Here is a 24,000-nt window from a genome sequence, read left to right on the forward strand (position 1 = left end):
GTGCACAGGTAATTTAGATGTTAAAAAACGTTGGGATGTTGTGTAAAACTTAAATAAAAACAGAACGCAATGATTTGCAAAAAGTTTTCAACTTATATAGAACTGAATACAGTACAAAGACAAGATATTTAATGTTCAAACTGATAAACTTTATTGTTTTTTGTAAGTATTCACTTATTCTGAATTTGATGTCTGCGTATCACTCAGTCAGTGTTTGGGAATTGAGGGCACTTTTCTTTAAGTGAAATTGTTTCTTAATCCTGCTTGATATGCGACTTCAGGTGCCCAACGGTTCGAGGTCTCTGACCCTGTTTTGTGTTTCATAATGCATCACACATTTTCAATGGGAGACAGATCTGGACTGCGGGCAGGTCAGTCCAGTACACAGAGTCTTTTATATGAAGCCAAGCTGTTGTAACACATGCTGAACGTCGCTTTGCATTGTCTCCCTGAAATAAGCAAGGATGGCGTCTGGATGGCACCCAACACATCCTCATACCTAAACACCAGAATAGGTTGATTGTCAGTTACTGCTTGTCGTCATGCGACAAAACTAACGTGACATTACACACATGGCTTGTGTTGTAAAATGGTCAAAGTTTGGTTAGGTTTAGGCACAAATACTACTTGGATAGAGTTAGGAAAAGATCATGGTTCGGATTGAAATGACTACCTCATGTATGTCATGACACAGAAGAAATGTTGTTCTTAAACTGTTGGACTATTTGTCCTCACAGTTTTTCACAAACTGGTGAACCTCGCAACCTCACTTCACAACTTTCTCAGTCTTTTGTTGCTCCTGTCCCAACTTTTCTGGAACGTGTTGCAGGCATCAAATTCAGACTAAGAGCATATTTACATAAAAAGTTTATCGGGTTGAACATTTAATATTTTGTCTTTGTTCTGTATTCAACTGAACAAGTCAGGGCGCCCCGGTAGCTCAGTCAGTGGAACATATGAAACACAGAGGCTGAGTCCTCATGGGTTTGATTCTAGCCTACGTCCCTTTGCTGCATGTCTTCCCCCGTCTCTCTCTCCCATTTCCTGTCAGTCTGCAGCTGTTCTTTCAAATAAAAGTGAAAAACCTAAAAGATAACCTTAAAATAAATGAATATAAGTCAAAAAGTATTTGCAAATCATTGTGTTGTGTTGTAATTAATGTTTTGCACAACGTCCTGACTTTTGTGGAATTGGGGTTTGTATATTTTGTCAGTGTGTGTGTGTTTAACAGGAAAATAAAGATTGCAGTGGAGAGTCTCGACAAGAGAGACTGACAGGGTCCACGGAGAAGCAGTTATGCAGAACTCAGTGACTTTTACCTTGTTATGATAAACATCACCTTCCCAAACACCAGGCTGAGGGAAGATGACACTAGTCAGGCTTAAACAGCACTTTCTGTCAGTTCGAAGCCTCCCGCTCTGCCTGTGAGCTGTTAAACAGACTGTGTGCATTTACACTGATCCTCTCTCTGAATGAATATGCTAATCTACTTTGAATGTGGAAATCTCCTGCTACTGATTATAAGAAAAACAAAGAGGAAACTTTGTGAATCCTCTGGAGACTTCTTTCTGCTTGTAAAGAAAGTAACGTAAAGTCCTGCGTCCCTCACGCCTCGGTGTGAATGACTCCCAGAGAAAAGGCTGTGGAAAAGAGGCGAAAAGGAAGTTTTCAGTCACAGTCGGTGTTAAATGTCACGTGCTGATGGATTCCCAACTGTAGCCCCGCCGCTTTTATTGATTCTGATTTCAGGGTCGTCTAATCAAACTGCAGACTGAGGGAAGTGTCTTTGGCATCAGGTCCAGACTGTGAGGGTGAGATGAAGTAAACGTTGAATGTGTGGGATGTAAAGTAAGAGAAATCTGTCAATCTGGCAGCCCTGAAGTTGGCAGCCCTCTGATGAGCTGGCAACTTGTCCAGTGGAGCCCCCTTCTTACCCAGTGTCAGCTGGGATCGGTTCCAGCTCTTACGACACACAGAATAAGTATTATAGATGATGGATAGATGGTGAAAACTTAAACTTTGTTTAAAAATTCTGCCAACTTAAAAATGTTGGGTCAGAAGTATTTTCTTTCTTTTGTGTTATTAAACTTTTTTTTTAATAATATGAACATGAAATCATGTGTTTTTATACTTCAAATCATTTTTTTCTGTTAACTTATTGTAATTAGAGGGGAGAATGAAAATCCAAGTTGCATTTACTGAAAAAAATTGAGTTGGCTTGTCAATAATTTTAATTTACATGTAACACAAAGTCCAAATATTTAAGCTCTGATAACCTCCAACTTTTTAAGTTTATGCAGAAGTTGCGGCAACCTCAATTTTTTTGAGTTCTACTAACTTGATATATGAATGAGCTACAGAGGCGCCCCAGTAGAAAATGTTTCTAATTAGATATTAATGATATATATTCAGTCAATTATATTATTTGTTTTGGTACTAACTGTGCAAAATGTGGAACCTGTTAACTAGGATCAGCCTGCTTTAGCCTCGCTGCATTAGCTGCCAGTGAAGCTCAGAATTGTTTCTATTTTTTTAATACACTTTATTTTGAATTTTCCATCCATATTTTTAGTGAACTGAACGGGTCAGTCTGCAGCTCACGTGGTCAGCTGATTAAAAACAGAAGTGTGATTGGAGCAGGGTGAGAGCGAGCATGCGAATATGGACAGAAATGTTGAGGTGATATAAAGACTTTGGTTGATCATTTAGCTTGAAGTGTTTGAACTAGACTGGAGTCTGTGTTATGGCGAGAAAAGCATAGATAGATCTGCATCATTTTCACTTGCCTCCTCCGTCTCGTCTCCCTCTTCATCTCCTCCTCATGTATTATGGTGCGTTCAGTTTGAACAGCAGAGTCTGAATTTCGACTTGCCAGTTGAACATTTCAACAATATGTTGCTGTTCAACTTTGCTGTAGTGTGAAACGTTCTCAAATTGTTCTAAAATGTTGTTAATAACTAAGGATTTAAGGAACCCTGGCCATTCAATACTCATGTTTAATACAAAAGTAGGAATATTGTGCACCTTTTAGTAAGATGCCATTATATTGACTCCAGTGTCCCTGGTGGGAGGAGGCTCTATCGAAAGAAAAAATTAAACAGAAGAGATGACGGTGAACTAGTCCTGTTGTAATAATGCAGAAGGAGTGTTGTTTTTGTATTTGAGTGTGTTGAAATCTAAGTGTTTGTGTCTGAGTACCAGGGTAGCCTTCTGTCCCAGCGTGAATGTGAGAAATGTGGGTGACTAATTTGTTTTTTTTAGAGTTTTTTTTTTTTAATCACCATAGGCTAATGTTTTACACGTGCGACCTATTTAATGTTCTTATTTACTGTTTTTATACTGTTATGTCTGGTTTGATGCAGCATTTTCCCTTTATAGAAGACACATCTCTCCTAAGGAAGACAAATAAAGGAACCTTAACCTCAGCTCATCTTTGAGACTGAATTTAGTTCATTTTAATCTCTGTGAACTGAAGTTTCTTTTTAAATGTGAACTTGCACAGCACTGAACATGACCTTAAATTTTACAACAGAAATAGCACATATACACAGACATACACACATAAATGTACTTACATCTCTAGGGTATTATGAAAAATCACTTTTACACCAGGCCAAATTAAGTGTTTCATCATATTGCAGGAAATAAAAGAAAAAATCTGTTTATCTCTGTTCAGTTTTTGTGCTGTTGCTACTTCCAGTAACTCAAATCATACCTCAATTTGAGGATTTTTCCAGTGTTTTAATCACATTTATTTATGTGAAACATCATCACAGATTTTACAGTAAAAATGAACAAAGGAAACTTGAACCAGGCTCAGATGATTTGGATTAATTGCTCAGCAGAGTTTCAGTCATTTACCAGCCTTTTACAGTCTGACAGTGGACAGTATGAGCATCAATCTCTCTGTGATACGACTCCTCTGTGGCTCCCCAGTGAGAATAAATCACCGGTGCAGCTTTAGATGAAGCACCAGTGGGTGTTATATAATGCTTATAGCTGCTAATGCGTTACAGCGGGGTTGTCTTGTCTGTTTCGGACTCCTGCGTGTTCTTCAGCTGTTCTCCGAGTCTTCAGTCTTCACCAGGTCAGTGCCTGCTGCTGGAGGCCGACTGTGACCTCAGACAGCTGCAGTCCCTCTCTCTCTTTCTGTGTCTCTGGAGGCCCGTTAGGGACATAATACACACATCACAAGAGCTTCACAGCAACGACTGAGGACATATGAAACAGCCTGTCACCTACGTAGCTGTTGTGATCAGAACACGGCTGGCGGGCTGGATATTGAAATCAGATGTGACTCTGGATGTTTTGAGCTGTGAGCAGGATCATTAACTCTGTTGTTTTTCCCTGGTTTCTATTAGATTCTGACCTCAGTGCTGTTTTTATTATGAAATCTTTTGTGTTGTGACAGAACTTAGCTAAGTGTCACATATTGTTCCCAAGAGGAAGCTGTAGGGTTCTTAAAGGGACAGATCATTCTAGAGGAATTTTAGAGGACTATTTTTCCTGTTTGTCTAGAATTTTGCAAGCCATGACCACTGCAATGGTTGAAAGCCTCCGCACTCCTCTAGGAAGACTTTTCACAAGATTTTACATCCTGGCTGCAGGGATTTGTTCCCAAACAGCCACAAGTGAGGTGAGACCTTGGCTGAAAAGTCCTGGCTCGCAGTCGGTGGTCCAGTTCATCTCAAATGTGTCAAGTTCCTCCACAACAAACATTTCTTTATGGACCTTGATTTTTGGTGCACAAGGGCATTGTCAGGGTTTGTCGCTAAAATTGACCCTTCACTTAGCACCGCCCTCCTTAGTTACTGTTGCTATGCATGCCAAACTTTCCATTCTTGCACTGCATTTATGCAGTTTATGGTTATAACGGGGGCAGATTTATCATTGAAATTGAGAGTCAACATTGAAACACAAGGTCTTTGATTCCTTATAGAGGTAAACAAAGTTAGCCTGTCATTACTGGCTGATGACCGTGGATTTCGTTGGCTAAAATGACTCTCACAAGCAGATTTCATGAGTGTCGCTGATTGATGTAAGCTAATGCTAACTCAATTTAAGTCAGATGAATGTGTTAATGTTTCCATCTGACAAATTTTAAAACAAGAACCCTGTGAAAGTGTTTATGTAAGTTACCTGACAGCTGCTTACATGATATGACATTACTGCTAGAAGACTAAGGCTAAAGCTAGCTTACATCTCTGGAATCATTGGTCGGATGGTGAAATACTGCAGGTATATTTTCATGAAAGATGACAGAAATACACTCATTAATGTGGGAAAAGGAAGCGCAGGGACTCGCAGTGGACCTTGGGACATATCACCCTGCCGAACCAGCTGGACTGTGATCACTCCAGGAAGACAGCCAGGATAAAAGCTAAGCTAACCCAGCTTAGACCTGAGACAGCGAACCAGAGTGAGATGCATCATCGTCAACCCAATTTGATTCTGCATCACCCCAAATCCTCCTCCTCAAACCCCCATAGAACAAATGCAGATGCAGTGGTATCCAACAAGCTTGGCTGGAGGTAAAGTTACTGCAGCTAGTAAGATAGCATTAGTTAGCCGGAAATGCTAATGTTTGTGGCTTATGTTAGAGCAGATGAAGACAGAGTTTAATCCATGCACCACATGTGTACTCTTGTGTTTCACGACAAAAAAAGACGCCACCATCCAGACTCATGAAACGAAAAGACTCTGAAAGCCTCCTGCACAACACTTCAACATGTAGAGAGATGGAAAGCTTGACAGCCCTAGTTTCCGTTGCTAACCTATGATTGGACAGTTCCTGCAAAATTTGCTGAGTGTAATGTTAAGCTTCTCACCATATTACTTGCACAGTCACCTTAAATACTAGAGGGCTTTTAATTTTAAACAGATACAGGAATATTTGAGTTTGTATTAACAGTATAATACAGTAACTTCAGCAGATCAAAATTTGGATTTGTGTATAATGTTGTGGTGATGGACCATATTTCCCATCATGCCTGCCTGCACCAAGCAGTTTGTCAAGTTAGTGGTTTTATGTTACAAAATGGAAATGTTACTTTTTTTGTGTGTTTGCTCCATGTTCTGTTGAGAACATGGTGGTTTATGCTGACAGTCTAATTGTCATTTTTGTGCTGGTGTTTGGTTTTAACGAGTATTTCCCAAACCTTTTTTCCTGGGAACCCACATTTTAAAAATGACAAACCACTGCGACCCAAGACAGAATAAACCTCAATCAATAAACTGTTGGAAAAGTTCATTTGCCATTGTGGCGTCATCTTGTATTATCTTGACGCTTTATTGAAAATATACAAATTAAAACTTCATAAATGAGAAATTCAATTAGGCTGAGTTAAAAAACAAACTCATTGTTCTTATTTCATCTTATCAGGAAAACACAGAACATTTTAGCCTACATCATAAATGAGACAAAAGTGCATTTATTTGGAATTATCAGTAAATTGATCAGTAAAACAACAGACACATTTTAAATGCTTTATGAAATGTGTTCTGCAGATATAAATCTTAAATTTGCTGAATTTCCTCCACAGTCGTTTATTTATTTTGTGAAATAAAATCTTCTGTAACCCACCTGTGGGTCCCGGCCCAGTCCTTTAGAACGACTGATTTACACAGTTTTCTGAAGTTGTGAACGTAAAGTTGAGCCCCTCAAGGCCTGATGCCAACAAAATTCTATCCAAAACTGACCCGAACCTGACCCTTATTAAACATATCACAGCCCGAGCCATTTCTTTTAACAGACTTCCTTCTATGCACCAAACAGTAGGAGTTTTCAGTGACGGGGACAATACATGCAGAGAATTGGAGTTGGCAACGACTAAATTGGGGAGAAAAAATAAATAAATAAATAAATAAATAAATAAATATAGCACAACCCAACCCAACCCAACCCAACCCCATTGGGTTTGGGCACTGATCTCAAACTCTATTTTGTACAAAAAAGAGAAATTTTAAGTAAGAAAAGAAAATAGTTTTTCCATGAGGCCAAGTGTGTATTATGTTGAATGCACTGATGGGGAAGAGACACTCATCTTCTTTTGAACGGAATATGACAACAGCCCTGATGTAGGAGTCATCAAAACAGTTTTTAAACGTGGTTGAAACAGAGACATGTAAATTAATCTGTCTTAAACTCTGCGTCACCCTGAAGAATCTGTGTGGTGAATCAGAAGTGGCTTCTGTATTGAGAAGAAATGGCAACGTAGCACATTTTTTCCACCGTTCGAATCTGTCCAAGCATTCTGATCTGCCTTGTGACTATTTAAAGACAGACCTGGACATTGTGAAATGTCTTGATTTAAAGCACGCTGCAGCAGCCTTTAAATCCATTTTCACGAGATTGTACCGTTATTTTTTGCTCGCCGTCTGTCCGTTGCCTCACAGGTGCCAGATCAGTGACATCATGCGCTAAATTTATAACCGAGTCGTCATTTGCAGATCCAGCTCAGACTATAAAGGGTGCTGCTGGCATGACGAGAGCATGAAAAATTCCACACATGGAAAGATGGAAAATGACTTGTGGTTTCCTGAGTGCAGAGGCCAGCTCGGCTGTTTGACAGGGAAAGAGAGGGAAAAAAAGACGCCTGGTAGTATTTCTGGACTTTTCTTTGTGTATACAGTAATCTGTCAAGGTTGTGAAAACATTAGAGAAACTATTTGGTTAACCTGCTCTGAAATCTTTTAACGTTTTTATTACTATTTCAACATTTTCATTGCAATTATTGTAGCTTTCATACATAAAATAGCACATAATATCATTTAATAATGCCTTCAAGGTCCTTTTACTAAATGAGATCATCATGTTCAACAATTCCCATCATGTTTGGGCTTAATTTATTGCCCACCTCTGTTTTGATCCTGTCATTATGTACTGTGTGTTCATAGAGCTGTTTGAACAGAGACTGTGTTGTTCTTCAGTGAAAGGAAACAGGTTTATTGTCCTGGGGCCATATTACACAAACTCATTTTTATTTTAATTAACTTGAATTTACTTTAGGAATCCTCTTTATCTTGCTTCATCCTTTCATATCTCAGGTTAGGAAATTTAAAATACTCAATCCAATCACTTACCAATTTTTATGTCTGTTTTATTTAGCAACCAACACTACTTTTTTCATCACATCGAGCTAAAGAACTTGGGTGTTTTTCATTAAAATATACTGAAACATACAAAAATAATTGAGCAAAAACAGAAAAAACAAAAAAAATATTCTAATTTGGGAGATACACACAGGCATGGTCGTAGCCAGCATCCATTGTGTAAAAGCAAGAAAAAAAGTGATTTAACAAGTTAGCTGTCACCAAAGTTCGCTATTAGCCACCACTATTATTAGCTACTCTTTTCTAACACTGCTGTTCTTTACTGTTAGCTAACACTACTGTCAACTACAGTTAGCGAACACTACTGGTAGTTACTGTTAGCAAACATTACCTTACACTATTGTTAGCTACTTTTCGACAATTTTACCGTTAGTTACTGTTAGCTAACACTATCGTTGGCAGCACTACCATTGGCTACTGTTAGCAAATACTACTTTTTTATCGTGTCAACTTTGAAGCTGTTTTTTTTTTGTTGTTGTTGTTGTTTTGTTTTTATTAAAACATACTGAAACATACAAAAAATTGAGCAAAAATAATGGCACTCAACTCCAAGACAGATGAGGTAGTACTAGCAGGTTAGCTGCTACCACAGGTGGAAAAATGACAGCTAGGAGACCTTAATGGTTATCCTAAAGTTAAGAGGGTTTATTCAAGATTTTGAGAAGTTGTTAGGCCTTAAAATGTCTTTAAATACACTTTTGACAGGTTTGAAAGTTGATGTTACTTTTATAACATTTGATTTGACTTCAGATTTGCTTTTAAATGTGTTGGGGTGGGGGGGTTGTATTGATCACGCAACAACATTGAACCAACAAACAGTAATGTAAACAGTGCAGTGCCAGTATGGGCGTGAAATTGGTCTTAAATAACATTTACAATGGTCTTAAAAAGGCCTTAAATTAGGATAGGAGCATTGAATTAGGAACATCTGTTCATCTGTTCCTAAATTGGGTCCTAACTCTAATCACCACGGTTACCAAACAGTTAACATAGGATCTGTGAGTTAGGAAGTTTCTGTAGTACGGCCGCTGATTCCCACACTGCCAATTAGAAAAGAAGCGGTCAATAAATCCTTTGGGGAAAAACTTCCTCAAAACGACAGAGGTGAGAGTGTTTTCTGTGTGTGTTAGTGTGCGTGTGTCTTGAGGAATTTAGGTCTGGGGTTTGTAAAGTAAGTGGAAGGAGACGTGGGCAGTCATGTCAGGATGCAGGCCAGTCACAGACACTCGGGGTGTGTGCCTGTGTGTGTGTGTGTGTGTGTGTGTGTGTGTGTGTGTGTGTGTGTGTGTGTGTGTGTGTGTGTATGCGAGGCAACACAAAAGCTAACAGGTTGGTCCAGCACTCAGCTGCCAAATGAGAAGAAAGGCAGAAACAAGATTTAGGAAGTAATGATCCAGGAAGGGCCACACTACTGCAGGCCCCTGCAGCACCAGGATGTAGTGACTAAACAGTCAACAGCCTCGAGTCCTGTTTGTGTGTGCATGTGTGTGTATGTGTGTGTGTACATTTCCTATGAACGCTCACCACTCTGCTGGAAATGAATCCAAACAATAACTCTTTTCTCATCCAAGTCTTTGTCCAGTCTGCTGATGCACTTTATGTTGAAATTGTTTGGCCTAATGTCTGTTTGTTTGTTTGTATATATATGTTTGCTGTTTAGTTTTATTAATTTGTTTTTACAACTATTCTTTCCTTTCTTATGTGTAATTACACATTTAGATTTAGCTGTAGTTATTACCATTTAAATGTTGTTAAGTAACTATTCACTCTTCATACTCAAACCTGAAGTAAACTGACATAAACTTATTCCAGTAATATTAACAGGTTAGCTAGCTAACTAGATTTCTGTGCAGGTTAGCAGTTGGGCTGTGCAACTGATCGTGCTTGTTCTGTGCAGCATATGTTAGCGGTTGGTCTGTGTGGCTAACAGTAGCAGTTGGTCTGTATATCTAATGTTAGCGGCTGTTATGTATAGGCGACATTTGTAGTCAGTCTGTGTAGCTAACCTTAGCGTGAAGCTAATGTTAGTGGCTGTTTTGTGCCAGAAACATTAGTGGTTGTTCTGTGTAGCTAACTTCAACTGTTGTTCTGTGTGGCTAATGTTACTGGTTGGACTGCATAGATAACGTTACCAGTTGTTCTGCGTAGCTAACATTACCTGTTGGTCTGTGTAGCTAATGTTAGCAGTTGATCTTTGTAATTAATGTTAGTCGTTGGTCTTCCCTGTAAATGTTTCTTCAAATTAGGTGTTGAGTCCTTGTATGATGACAGCATTTTCACAGCTGATGACAGAACTGCCACTGTACTGTAATGTTCCTGTTTTTGAAAAGGACAAAATAATGTTGAAATTTCAACCCATTGAAGCATTTTTTTCATTAGAGGCTGTGATAATGAACTGACTGTAAGAGCAAACCAGAATGATGTGTTGTAATATGTGCACACTGCAGATGGTAGTGTGTTAAAATCTATTTTTGAATTGTAATCCAGCTAATAATGCTCATTTTTACTAAATGTATCTGCAATCTGATAACATCTTTTTTTCTGTTTTTTAATTATGTAATCCTGTTGTATGTAATCTGTTACTCCCCAAGCCTGTCAGTGATCCTGTGCGCACACACAAACGCACACATACACACTCACAGTTTCCGAGCCAAGAACATTTCCGCAGGGTCGGTTTAGATACACTAACCACATTGGCTCTGTCACTGGCCTCCCAAATTTCCCACATAAACCACAGAGATTCCAGATGTTGCAGGGAGGCGAAGAGTCTGCGCCTCCTCTGCTGGGCCCGCGGCACTCCTCGCCTCTCCATCCTCAGCCTGGCCAAGCACGTGGCATGGCTCACACCAAACGCCGTGTTCTTCTGCACAGAAGCACGGCCGCGGGTAACCATGCTACTGCAGATTTACATAGCTGTGAGCTTCCACCTGTACCCAGATAACAAACACAGCAGCGCTCCGTTAAAAGGCGTCTCTGTCCCGGGGCAGTGTAGCACTGCGGCTTTCTTGTGGTTTCAGACCTGATTAAACAATTTGGCTCAGTAATCAAAGTGCGATCGCAGGCCGAGGCAGAGCAGACTTCCTGCATCCTCTCTGCTCTGTAGCTCAGAGGCTTTAAAAGTTAAGGGCCCAGCAGGACCTGTTTGTGTCTCAGTTTGAAAACAATACCTGCACTGTGCTTCCAGCTTATCACGGCTGATGAGCTGAGCAGAGCTGTGGGACAAGCTGATTATACAGTCCACACACGCATCATTAATAAAACAGAACATTAATGTGGAAATAGACTACTTTTTTAAATTTAACATTATAATTCTGATTGCACAGTGTAACAGCCATAGAATAATGACAATAATGTTTTGTCTTCTCTCAGGCAAATAAGATTTTATTTCAAGACCAGACAAGGAGGTATTAATGAATTATCTGATTTATTTGTTAACATAATTGCTGCAACTGGATGCAGAACTTCCTTGTATCTAGCTAAGTTATGAACAAATGAACATACCCATATTTGTGGACAATGCCATTTGCCAGTTTGTGTGAACGCAGCCTAAGTGATTTTCAGTCTGCTCTGCCTGGGTATGTGGTCACTACATTTTCACAGAGTTTAATCCTCAAGATCTGTGTACTGAATTGGCTGGGGTTTACACCTCTGCACAAATGCTGAAGCGCATAAATGTGAGAAAAACATAAGAAAATATGGAAATAGAGGCAAAGGGCAGAGTCTCTGCAGATACAGACACCATCACATAGTTCCTGTGGGTCGTAACTGGTGATTTAGAGACATTATTTATCTGAGTCTTCATATTTTTGTTGTTTGTTTTTTTTTTTTTGAGGAAAATGTTGCATATTATGCCTTTAATTAAAATTATTCCTGTGTAGTTAATGTTAGCTGTTGTACTGAGTTGCTAACATTAGTGGGTAGTCTGTGTAGCTAATATTAGCAGTTGTTCTGTGTAGCTAGCATTAGTTGGTAGTTTGTGTAGCTAAAACTAGTAAGTGTTCTTTCTTTGTAGTAACATTAGCAGTTGTACTATGTCGCTAACGTTAGCGGTTGTTCTGTGCAGCAAATGTTAAGGGTTGGTCTGTGTAGTAACTTGTCTTAACTTTCTGTTAACTTTTAGCTAACTAGCAAATTCATACACTTTCTCCAGGTGTTTTCCTCTTCAACTCCCCCTCCACCACCCCGACACCAACCCCTGCTGTAGTTATGTTATTACTGTGTTTCACTCTTTCAAAGTGGTGTTGATCTTTTCTCCACAGAGTTTGGCTCTGAGGAAACAGAAAGCACTTGGGTGTTGTGTACAGGTGTTGACTTTGTGATGGCAGCACAAACAACTTGGAAAAAGCAATGGTGAGAGTTGTTGTCTGTTTCCACTTTAATGTTCTGTTGAAAGTACAAGTTCAGTTTTTTTAATTGATGTGGAGGCATAAAAACTGTGTTTTCCTTGATGTTCAAAAGTTATTTTTCTCTGAATTGCTAACATTTTTCAGTTTTGTAAACATGTGGTCTGAGTGTTCACACAGATGTTGATCGCCACAGTTTGGTTTCGATTAAGCAGAAATGTTTTTGAATAAGTATTTTGACAATAATTTTTAGCAGCTTGAGACCATTTAAATCAACAATTTCACATAAAACAACTACAAAACCAACTGTAGGTTTAACTTTAAGCAGCTGTCATTTTCTCCTTTGGTCTTTGTCAGACTCTTAACTCCAGTTTCTCTCAGGGGACGGTGCTCATCTTGAAATATAAACATCGACTTCCTGTTTGAATTTGTTTCATGGAGGCTAATGTCAAGCTACAGTACGTCATGAGATGTAATGTATGAAGAGTTTTCCTGTCAGCTGTATTTATAGGTGATTACTGTGAAGGTGCCTCTGAGCAAAACTCCCATTATGTGCATTTCACATCATCAGAAAGGTGATGGAAATGAATCCCTGGTGGAAAAAAGAGACTTAAAACCAGCCTGGAAATGACTTAAAATCAATAAAACATGAGCTTATTTTACGTCCGCCACCTTTGTGAGAAAAAGAGTGGGATGGAGGGATTGAGAGAGAAATGTACCTCTGTGATTAGATCCTCGTTGCTCTAATAGAAACCAGGTGGTGGACAGTGGTGTAAATGTTTTCCCATGCATTTTTGTGGGCAGCGCAGCCTCAACTGATTCAGACCTGACAGCATTACATGCTTTGTCATTCAATGAAACAATAGGCACGTACGCTTGTCATGCCAGTTTTACATTCTTCAAGCCTCTTTATACAAACTTTGACCCCTCAGAGCTCTTCACCTCTACATAATTTTCAAGATATTGAAACTTGTGAGTTTTTCTCTCTTTTTTTGCCACCCATATGGGCTGCACCTACAAGAACAAATTTTTAAACCCAGTTAAATCATGGTTTAACTTTAAATTATATTGCACTTTTAAACTATCTTAAAATTAAGAAAGATTAAATTTAAATCTCCCTTTACAGCCTATAATTCAATTTTTACTCTACTTTTTACGTTAAACTAAACTGGATTCTGTTGCACCAAAACTTTAAACTCCAGTTGAAAATGTGATTCAGTATTAAAATACCTGCCTTTTTGAGATGTATCCAGCAAATAATCAAGTTCCTCAAAGAAACTTAGCTGAGCCACCATGAGTTCACTAACTAATTAACTAACAATGCAGGCTATATTTTTGTAAACTTTATGGCTAGCTAGTAATTTAGCCTAATGTTTTTTTAATACTTCTAGCTCCCTAGTAAACAATGTTACCTAACGGTCTTAACTTTTGAGTCAGCTAGCAAACAGTGTAGCATACTGTTTTGTTAACCTTTTAGCTAACTATTAGCTAATTAGCAAACAATGTAGCCTTTCTTTACTTAACATTCTAGATATCTAACAAACAATGTAATTTAGCCTAATCTTTTGTTAATTTTATACCTAACTAGCAAACAATGTAATACTTTGTTTTGTTTTTTGGCTAATTAGCAAACAGTGTAACATCTTGGTAATTTTTAGCTTCTCCATATTGATTAAACTCTATTTAATTCCAGTGTTCATCAACAGATTGTGTGTAAATTAAATGTAAATGTGTGTGTAAATTAATCTTTGTTGGTACAACCCAGTCTTAGAGTTGTAGTTTAATACATGAATTCATATTATGTAACAAACTGCTGCAGCGGGAAGATTTGGATAAAAAATAAAGGGTGTGAAAATCTGCAGTTTTTGTTGTTTCTGAAAACAGATTTGACATAATTGATCATCTGTTTGGGAATTAATGACTCTATAAAGAACAAGCTCCTCTAAAGGAAGAAACCATGACGTTACAAAAGAAAACAGAATTAGTGGCCACTCTAATGGATTGGGACCAAAGTCTGCTCCTCCCTCCCCAACCCCATAATCTAAACCCAGATATACACCACATGTGTGGCTCCTCTGGAAAAATGAACTCGACTTGGGAATATATGGTCAGGAAATTTATAGCACATGCCTGGGACGAGCCCTCGGGGGCCAGGGTGGAGGTGGAGGGGAGATCTCCCCCACTACTCCCTGCTCCCTGAGCCTTGTTTCCATTAGGCTGGGAAGAGCAGTCTCCCAGACTATTGAAGGGGGCCTGGTGTAAGACCTCCTGGCCAACAACATGACCCAATCGCGGAGGAGAAATCAGTTTCCTCACATCTGGGATTTTCCCACTGAAGCTACGGGGCCGCATTCCACATCAGTCACCAGACACGGACACACAAACTCTGGAATTTAGATAACTTGTGTACAAATAATTATGTGAGTGTTTATGAAAGAAGAGGGGGTAGGGAGACGGACAAAAGCTAGTCCAGAAAACATGCAGGTTTTTCAGGGAAAACGGGAAAATGAGCGCTTTCTAAAAGCTGCCGGGCCAAAACAAACAAGTGGGTGAGTCAGTGGAGGGAAAACGTTCTCAGGCTGACTGATGTTTCCTCTCTTTGCATCTGCTATTACATCCACTGCCAAAGACCACTCCAGAGGCTCAGTCATCGTCTCGCCACAATGATACTCGCTGCGATAATGCTCGTCTTCATTGTGAAAGTTGTTGTTTTTTTTTTAAAGTTGGTGGGCTGTGTTTATCTCTCTGGTGATTCATGTCGAGAGAGGTCAGAGCCTTGTCCCTGCATTTCCTCCATCACTTTTACTGTTGGCGTCTGACAGGGCCAGTATTGTCTGTCTGTCCACTCCTGTCCTGTCAGTCACTGGGTCTGGAGACTGAGACCTTGTTTACTGCTCTGACAACTTAACACATTCATTCATTATCCTGTTTTCAACCCATGTCAACATATATCAGCCAAAGGATTAGTGCGATGATGGACGGATGATAATGGTGATTTAAAGATTGTTTAACGGTTCTTAATGAAAAAACTCCTTTAAATCTGTTTTAGTTTTGTAAGTCGATGCCTTCACTTTTGTAGGAAATAGACCACAAGTTTTGTAAGTCAGCAACTTTGAGACAAAGAAACCGGAAGTGCAAAAATGCTAACTTGGTGCATTTCGTCTTTCTTTCAATTGATCCATTAAAACCAGTCGCTGCCAGATAATCTCCTTTTTCCTTACTATACTGTTGTCTGTTTTTTTCATCTTCTATTATTTGATCATATTGCTCCATTAATTTGGCTAACAAGTTTTTCTCAAAGGAGGAGAAATTAGCTTCTCTGCCAAGTTGTCATGAGAAGGCTAACTAGGCTCATGTTAACTAAGCTAGCTAGCAAACAATGTAAAGTTTTAACACCTTAGCTAACTAGCAAACACTATAATGTTCCTTAACTATTTAGTTAGCTAGCAAACCCTGTAGGCTAATGTTTTGTTAACTCTAACATATTTTTTGTATAGAATATACCACAGTTATTATCTTGGATAGACTGCTGCAGGAATGAGTCCTAAATCCTGGAAACGTTAAACCATAAACCATAAACCCATTAACTTTCAGACAAGGAAACTGGAAGTGTAAAAATGCTAATTTGGTTTCAATTGTATTTCTTTCAATTGATCCATTAAAACCAGAGCCATCATGAGAAGGCTAACTAGGCTAGTGTTAACTAAATTTCAGCCAGCTAGCAAACAATCTAATATTTTGTTAGCGCTTTAGCTAACTAGCTACTGTAAAGTTTAGCTTGCTAGCAAACCCTGCAAGCATTTTAGCTAGCTACCAGACAATATAATGTTTTCTTATTTTTTTTTAGCTAGCTAGCAATGATGTAACATTTTATTAACTTTTAGCTAGCTAGCAAACACTGTAGGCTAATGTTTTTTTTTTTTTTACCTTTTTAGCCAGCTAGCAAACATTAATGTTTTGTTAAGGAATACAGAGAAGTCACAAGTTAAGTTAGTTTGGGTTTTTTGAATGGGTTTTTGGTTAGAAGCCTAAAATAAGGTATGTTGTTAAATTGAAGGGATTCTCACATTTTGTCCCAAAATGTAAAATATGTCAGTAAAAGCTCCACTTAGGAATTTTTGAATTTTTTGCATGTCTGAAAAAAGTCAGTTCCTCATAGTATGTGGACATTAACCTGCGAGGATAGTAGACTCCTGTTGCTAGCACTGTTAGCTACTGACTGCCACACTCCGCAAACCAACATGACCTTGTTTACTGCTCCAAACCACAGGCGCTACGATCCTCCTCAGTATGAAAAGGCAACACTGTTTTCATTGACTGTTCTTATTTTTAGCCGAGTCAGTTACTCTAAATTCCTAATTCCTAATTTCTAATTTCCGTTTAATCGCCAGGGAAATTAGTTGTTAGGAACATTCCTATTTGGACATTGAACATCATTGTTTATAGCCTGACATTAGTTTTTCACTTCCCCTGGCCTCAAAAATAATAAAAGTGGTGTTCTTGTTGAAGGATTAGAAGTTAGTATCATATTTGGTTCACCACAGAGCTTTTTCTCTACACTAATCCAAAACTCCAATGGAAAAATCCAATTGGCTTTTTGTGGAGGGAACCAGGGCAACTTCCAGGTTGGCCTACAAAAATGTATCATCCCTGAGGCACTCTATTAAGGATGAATTTATGATCTGTTTTGTGTTAAATTTCCAGAATGTGTGTGTTAAGTTTCACCCTTTGTCTCTCTAAGCTTCCTGATTCACATGACCAGCGTAAAACAAGGTGCTTGACTCGGCCTAACCCTGACCCTTCCTCAAAAGTGACAGGCTCAAATGAAACAGGTTCTCTCCACGTGTGTGTGTGTGTGTGTGTGTGTGTGTGTGTGTGTGTGTGTGTATTTTCTGTCCTCAGAGCTTCATTTTAGCCTTCAGTCTGAACAAGTGGGGCTGAAAATAGCAACATGCTGTTCACTGCGTGGTGAACAGGTTCCCGCTCCTTCTGACCCACACTGAACCAAAAAAGCCTCCACATTTTCTCACATATCTTTCATTCCTGTGACCTGCTAAACCTTAAAATAACGGTGACAAATTCACTTAAATCCAAATGGAGATGAAAGGCTGTCACACTCTGAGAATTATTTAGTTTCGTTTTACCATGAAGAAGCAGAAAGTTCAAATGTTTTGCTTCATATGAAGGTTCAAGCTTTGATGTTTGAGTTTATTCTGTATTTAGCAGAGAGCAGAATCTTAACCTGAGAAATGTAGATGCCAAAGTGATAGTTCAGATTATTTGATGTGGGGTTGTATGAGCTGCTAACTGATTGTCAACAGAGAGGAGCAGCAGCGAGGAAGCTTAGCATTAAAGTCACCTAAAAAGGTTCACCATAAAAATCTGTGGCCACGTTCACACTGCAGGAACACTGCTTTTTATTTATTTATTTTTTGCACCAATGTGACTCTTGAACAGCACAAATTACACAGGAATCTGAGCCTTTCAGTTCTGATTTTCTCATATGTGGTTCTAAATCAGATACAGGTCTGATTTTTTCCGCAGAATCCATGCACTTTTTACTCACTCGCCTTTCTGCGAGATTCTTGTGAGGACAAATGTAGTTTGAAGTGTCACCTTGTCATCCTGAAATCTTGGATAAAATGCAGCTCTGTGAAGCCGTTCACATCACAATCCCATCATTCCTGGCAAACACACATCTCCGTTCACAGCCCCTGTGCCACAACAAGTAGGGCTGAATGATTTTGAAAAAATATCTAATTGTGATTATTTTTCACTGATATTGTAATTGTGATATGATTTGCTATGTTAGAGGGAGGCATCATTATACTTATCTGTGCCAAATTACAATGCTTTTTTAAGTCTGTAGAATCTGATTTACAGGACAGGACATCTCTGCCTCATAATATTAATTCATTAATAAACATTTTGCCTCTTGCGATTTGAAAATTGCAGAATGCCATATTGTGATTTTGATAAAATTTCAATCGTGCAGCCCTAACAAAAAAAAAAAAGAAAGAAAAGTCTCTCTTTCTCTTCATCCTTGTTATCATTATCATCATCTGCTGACGAATTCACTGGCTTCCACTGCAACATCAACTTATAAATGAAACTGTAAATGCTGAGTTCAGTGGCCTCCATGTTTACTTTTGTAAGACGACGTGCTGCATGGCAAAGCCTCTGTTATTGTTCCTTTGTGCATGCGGGTTAATTAGGAACGTGACCAGTTTACACCGGAATCTGATATGGGTCACATTTAAACATTCACGTGAAAAGCCAAACAAAAGAATCTGATTTGAGAATGAAGCCTGTATAAGCCTTTATATTTAAAATATTTTCACAACTTTAGGAAAACACTGCTATATAAGCCAAATAGCACTCTCTCTCCAAACCAACCAAACTCCATATGAAAAATTGACAATTTTACCTCAGAGAGCACAGGAATCGCTGGTCTACTGCTGCCTCAGTTTATTTGTTATCATGTGACTTCTGTGTTTTAAAAGGTTAGTTTGAATTCACCAGTGGTTTCCCGTCAAAAAAGGCTGCCTGACAGTAAAGTAAAGCTGTTAAAATATTCTAAACATAGCATAAACCTAAACTGATAAATTTTTTAGGTGAACTTTTTTAAGTGTCTAAAATACATTTTGTTGCTGATCTTGAGCTGAGCTGGTACTCCTCTCTGCTTCACCTAACTGGGGTCGTGTCAACCTCCATCACCCCACATCAAATAATCCGAACTATCCCTTTAATGTTTTCATGTCATATCCAGTCAGATGAGAGAAGTTTATTGGGTCTCTTACTGGCAGATTTTAGATTTATTCCTCCTGACTGCACATAATTTCAGTTTCAGACAGAACTAATGGAAAACTGAGCCCTTCATTAATATTCTCCACACTCGTCTGGCACTCAAACATCTCACTGTGCGACCTCGTAATAATCTGTAAATCAGCCGTCATCCTGCTCGATGGCAAACAGGGTCTGTCTGCTCATTGAGATGAGGTAATGTTAGCTCAGCTTCATACTGAGAGGGCAAACTGAGGTCAGCAGAGATCTGTTCATTTAAGAAACTGTCAATCTTCAGCCGGTGACTCTGTGTGTTTATGGTATTACACCAGTTTTAACAGTAATCCCAGCTCATGAACAAGAAATTAACCCAGCTGATATGATATCACCACCCGAATGGACTCACAATAATAGGAGGAAATGCCTAAAATAATTATTGTCCAATGATTACTGAAGTCTAGCAGAAGAACTTTTGTCGTGTTTACTCTTCAGACGAGGTCTGAGGCCGACATTTTCTTTACTTTTCAGGATCTGTGGTGCAAGATATTGTGACAACAGAAGTAAATGTTGCTGAAACTGAGCCCGTGTTTCTGTTGAAGGGTTGACCTACTCCAGCCTACCTGAGGGAGAACACGCTAAACTCTCACCAAGATTTAAAATAACACACGATGACATCCTGAAGGAAAAATTAGGTCAAAATACTAATTATAGTCAATTAATAGGTCTACGCCTATCAAAAGTTTTAAGAGCAGCCACAGTAATTATTATTATATCAGGTTATGTGATTACTGTAATGTTGCAGTGATTTTTTAAAGTTTTTTCACTTTTATCTTGTTTTTGTTTTGGGTTTGATGATGGCTTGAGGGACTGGATGGAGAAAGTGATTGTTCAGGTTTGAATTGTGTCATTTGAGAGCTGCGGTGTGTGTTTGTAGTGGTGGTGGCGGGGTGTTGAGTGGTTTGCAGCTTGTGATGCCTTCAGGGGCTCTTCGTAAAGCTCCGTTTCCTACTTTAAAGTCTCATGGTGGAATTGTCAGAAGCAGTGTTGGCATAAAAAAGTGACAAAATGGACTTGGAGTGGAAACTCTGCTTGGCACTGGCTTTACTCTAGAAACTAGGTCCCTCTGGGGTTCAGCTACATTGTTCTCCCGTAGGAAACTGAATGAGAAATTGACACTGGACATATACATCCAGACATTGTTGTTTCCTCCATCATTGTTACATAAAGCATTTTGTTGTGATCTAAATAAACTGTAGTCTTACAGCTGTTTGCAGCTGTGGTCCAACTTTTAGTGGGAAAAACATTCTGGAAATATCAGGATTATACTTCTAAAATGAACATTTTAAGATATGATGCCATACCATACCATACGATGTGATACGATACAATATGATATGATAAGACAAACCTTTATTAATGCCATAAACATCAATAAAAAGCAAGATACTAAGTAAACAGAAAACAGTGAGATATAATAAATAAGTAGATAAGTACACAACAACAATATAAGCAATATTCTGCACCGAGTGGTATTGAATTAACAACACAACAATAACAAAAGGCGTAGTTTGATGACGTTGTGAAGTATCGTGGGCTCATGATAGTCACAAAACCACCATTTGTGCTTAGAAATTATCTGACATTATTTTGACAGAACTTATGTTCATCAAGGAGGTAATGTATTCAAGTTTTATTTACATTACATTTAGTCTTTAATGTGTCTTTTGGATCCCAGAAAACACACCGTTACCCCGAATAAAATACAGACGTCTCTTGGTTTGAACATTAATGGAAACATGGAATAATATTAAGTACACAAATGTAATATGGGTCTAACCTTTTTAAACAGTACATAAACATAATAAGAATTAGAATAATTAATAAGTACTTATTAAGGGAATATTTAAGAAATCACGCTTGTTAAGTTTCTCCAGAAAATGTGTTTCTCAAGATGGGAGGGAGGGATTTTTATAAAAGTTTTATGTGTTTTAAAGCCGGTATTCATAATGTTTAAAATAATAATAATGTTCACATGATTTTCCAGGCGAGTTTTCTTAACATATCTCCAACAGTCCGGTGAGATAAATGATGTGGGCCCAGTATATATTGTTTAACCCTACCAGAGCACTGCATACTTATGGAAACCTGCAAGGAACCATTAGTTCTCACATGACCATGACAGAACATTAGACTATATGGAGGCCTCTTGTGATGTTCTTTAAAGGTTATATGAACTTTTGCCAACAGAACCTTCATGGAACATTACGAAAATGTATGTTTGCTGGGTCATTAATAGCCTACATATCATGAATAGATAATATTTACCTATTATGTTAAATAGCAGTAATAAAATGGTTCAGTTTCACCATCTGTTGTTACCATCAAACTCTCTATTCCTCCTTGTACTCATTCTTACACTTTTTTGAGAGGATCATATGCGCTCTCATATTTCCCACAGCACCTGAAGGCATCGCATCTTTGCAGCGCTCCCTTCACACACACACAGAGACGCACGAACACACACACACACACATCTGGTGTGAAGTGTGAAAGTCTGTCCTGGTGCTTCACTATCACTTTGTCCCATTGATTTTAAACCGAGAGGAGTATTTTTATTTTTGTTTGTATTTATTTTTCCTTCATCATGTTGACAGCTGCTGTGTTTACGGACCGGGCTCCGCAGTCAGGTTTACCGCAGCTGCCGCTGCTGCTGTGTTAGAGACAAAGTTATTCACCGGGAGAAGTGAAGGTGATTCTCTGTCGGAGACTTTAACACACATATAACGGGTTTGTGTTGGACAGACAGACGGAGAGGATTAATTTATCAATTTATTATGGTCGAAGTTGAGGATTTGCGATGACTTCTAGAAGAAACTCACAGAAACTGAAGCTCCGGCGGTCCTTCAGTGAGCAGCTGCGGAGCTCCACGTCCAAAGCCTGGGATTTACTCTGGAGGAACGTCCGGGAGCGGAGACTGGCAGGTCAGTGAGCCCGTCAACAGGCACACCCGAGCCCGCTGACAGAGGGTCAACCACCACGGTCATTTCAGGTTAAAGTCTTTGGCTGGCGGTAATCGGACAGACATCAGTCATGATGTGCGTAAAGTGTCACCAAAGTTCTGCAACAGGGGTCATTTTTAGAGTAAAAACTGGTATTAACGCGCTCAATTCATCAAGGTTTTTAGTAGATTTTTCTCTCCATAGTGAGGTGTGGTGGAGACTATTTATCTTAAAATTGTTTATATTAAACGCGCATGTGGTCCAATTCATTTTAAAATTTAAAATTGACACCTTTAATCAGAGTTTGAAGTTGTTTGAAGCTCTTGAGAAAAATTTAAATCCCGCCGATTTGGACACTGAACAATAAAATGAACTTATTTATAACCTTTTGCACACGTGTAGGAAATCATTGGTCATATCGTCTATGTACAGTGTTCATGTAACACCGTCTTCATGTATTAAAAATGACCTGCTGATGCCGCAGGGTGGCGCTGATGGGTCATTTTTGCAGCAAAAGATAAGAGATGAGTGAGAGTGGACAATATTTCATCATTTTACCATTTGAATAGATGAGTAAAAGTGTCCACAAAACATCATAGAGCACCTTAAATTAGCATTAAAACTTTTTTTTGAACATATTTTATCTAGCTATCTATCAATCTGTCTATCTAATTGTCATGTTTAATCTAAGGTTGCCATGTCTATAAAATGTCAGGAAAGAGTGAAAAATGTCCATCTCAGTCCAAGCTTTGGATATTTTTTTAGTCTAAAACCCAAAGATATTCAGTTTAATGTGATAACAAGCAGTGAACAGCAAGAAATCTCCATATTTAAGAGGCTGAAAACCACAGTTTCTTCATTTTCTATCATCTATCTATCTAAATATTGCAGCTGCTTCTCAGTCACTATCTCCTGTCGTTCTGTTTGCTGATGATGTGAACACCTGCCTGCAAATAAACTTGGATCCAATCAGTTTCCTAGCAATGTCACCCCAATATAACTGTTCATGTTAGCTTTGACCTCTTAAAATGCTCCTGTCTCTCAGGAGGACAAGACATGTTTCCTGCCAAGTTTTGTTCAGACACACTGAACCATATTACAGTTTTTCTCAATTCCTTTTTGCTTAACTGTAAGCACAGTTGACACAAGAGTTTCATGGGACATCAAAACTGAATTATTGTGTCAATAGATTGGTCAGTTCCACCAAAATGAAACACTTTGTGAGCCACACTGGTCAAAATATTTAGATGTTTTTTTAGCCATGACAGTCAAATTGGAAATGTTTCTTATACACACATTTATGTTTTGTTGACTCCGACTGTTTACTGTACAAGAATATCCGTTTTGTGCAGCTGAATGCTGTTGTTTATCACACTGAGCTTTTTAGATTCAGATTTTTAACAAGAGGTAAAAGGCTGTTGGTTTTATTGGTACAACACTATATGGATGTGCACATTTGTATGTATACGGTAAATTTATGTGTTGCAATGTGTCACATGTACCGTAAACAGAAAACTCACCTTTGATCTGATAAAGTCATATACAGTGAACAGATTCCACAGAATCACATCCACGAGATTCCTCGTTCATTACTGTCACCTGGCAGCTCATTTACCGATTTACACAATTTAAACATCAGAATCATGTCATGTCCTGGACGTTTAGAACATCTCATAGATTTTGATAAATGAACGGGTCACTTTTCCATGAATGTTTAGAAGTTCTGATCAACAAGTCATATGCACATGTTCATTGTGCAAACT

General features: G+C 38.6%; 1 protein-coding gene across 2 annotated transcripts in view; it reads left to right on the forward strand.

Moving 5' to 3' along the window:
* stard13b (StAR related lipid transfer domain containing 13b) overlaps window positions 1–24,000 on the forward strand; it is a 103,101-nt gene that overhangs the window by 19,943 nt on the left and 59,158 nt on the right. Inside the window, exon 1 of one of the 2 annotated variants that reach the window (XM_084717352.1) lies at window positions 21,958–22,219. The exons of the other annotated variant lie outside the window; for it this stretch is intronic. Coding sequence (XP_084573478.1) covers window positions 22,096–22,219 — 124 coding nt within the window. The 5' untranslated portion in view covers window positions 21,958–22,095. Of the gene's footprint in view, window positions 1–21,957; window positions 22,220–24,000 lie in introns of those variants that run through there. 2 annotated transcript variants of the gene reach the window in all.

The sequence above is a fragment of the Lutjanus erythropterus genome, chromosome 4 (genome assembly GCF_056507025.1).
Source record: "Lutjanus erythropterus isolate fLutEry1 chromosome 4, fLutEry1.hap2, whole genome shotgun sequence".
Classification (NCBI taxonomy): Eukaryota; Metazoa; Chordata; class Actinopteri; order Lutjaniformes; family Lutjanidae; genus Lutjanus; species Lutjanus erythropterus.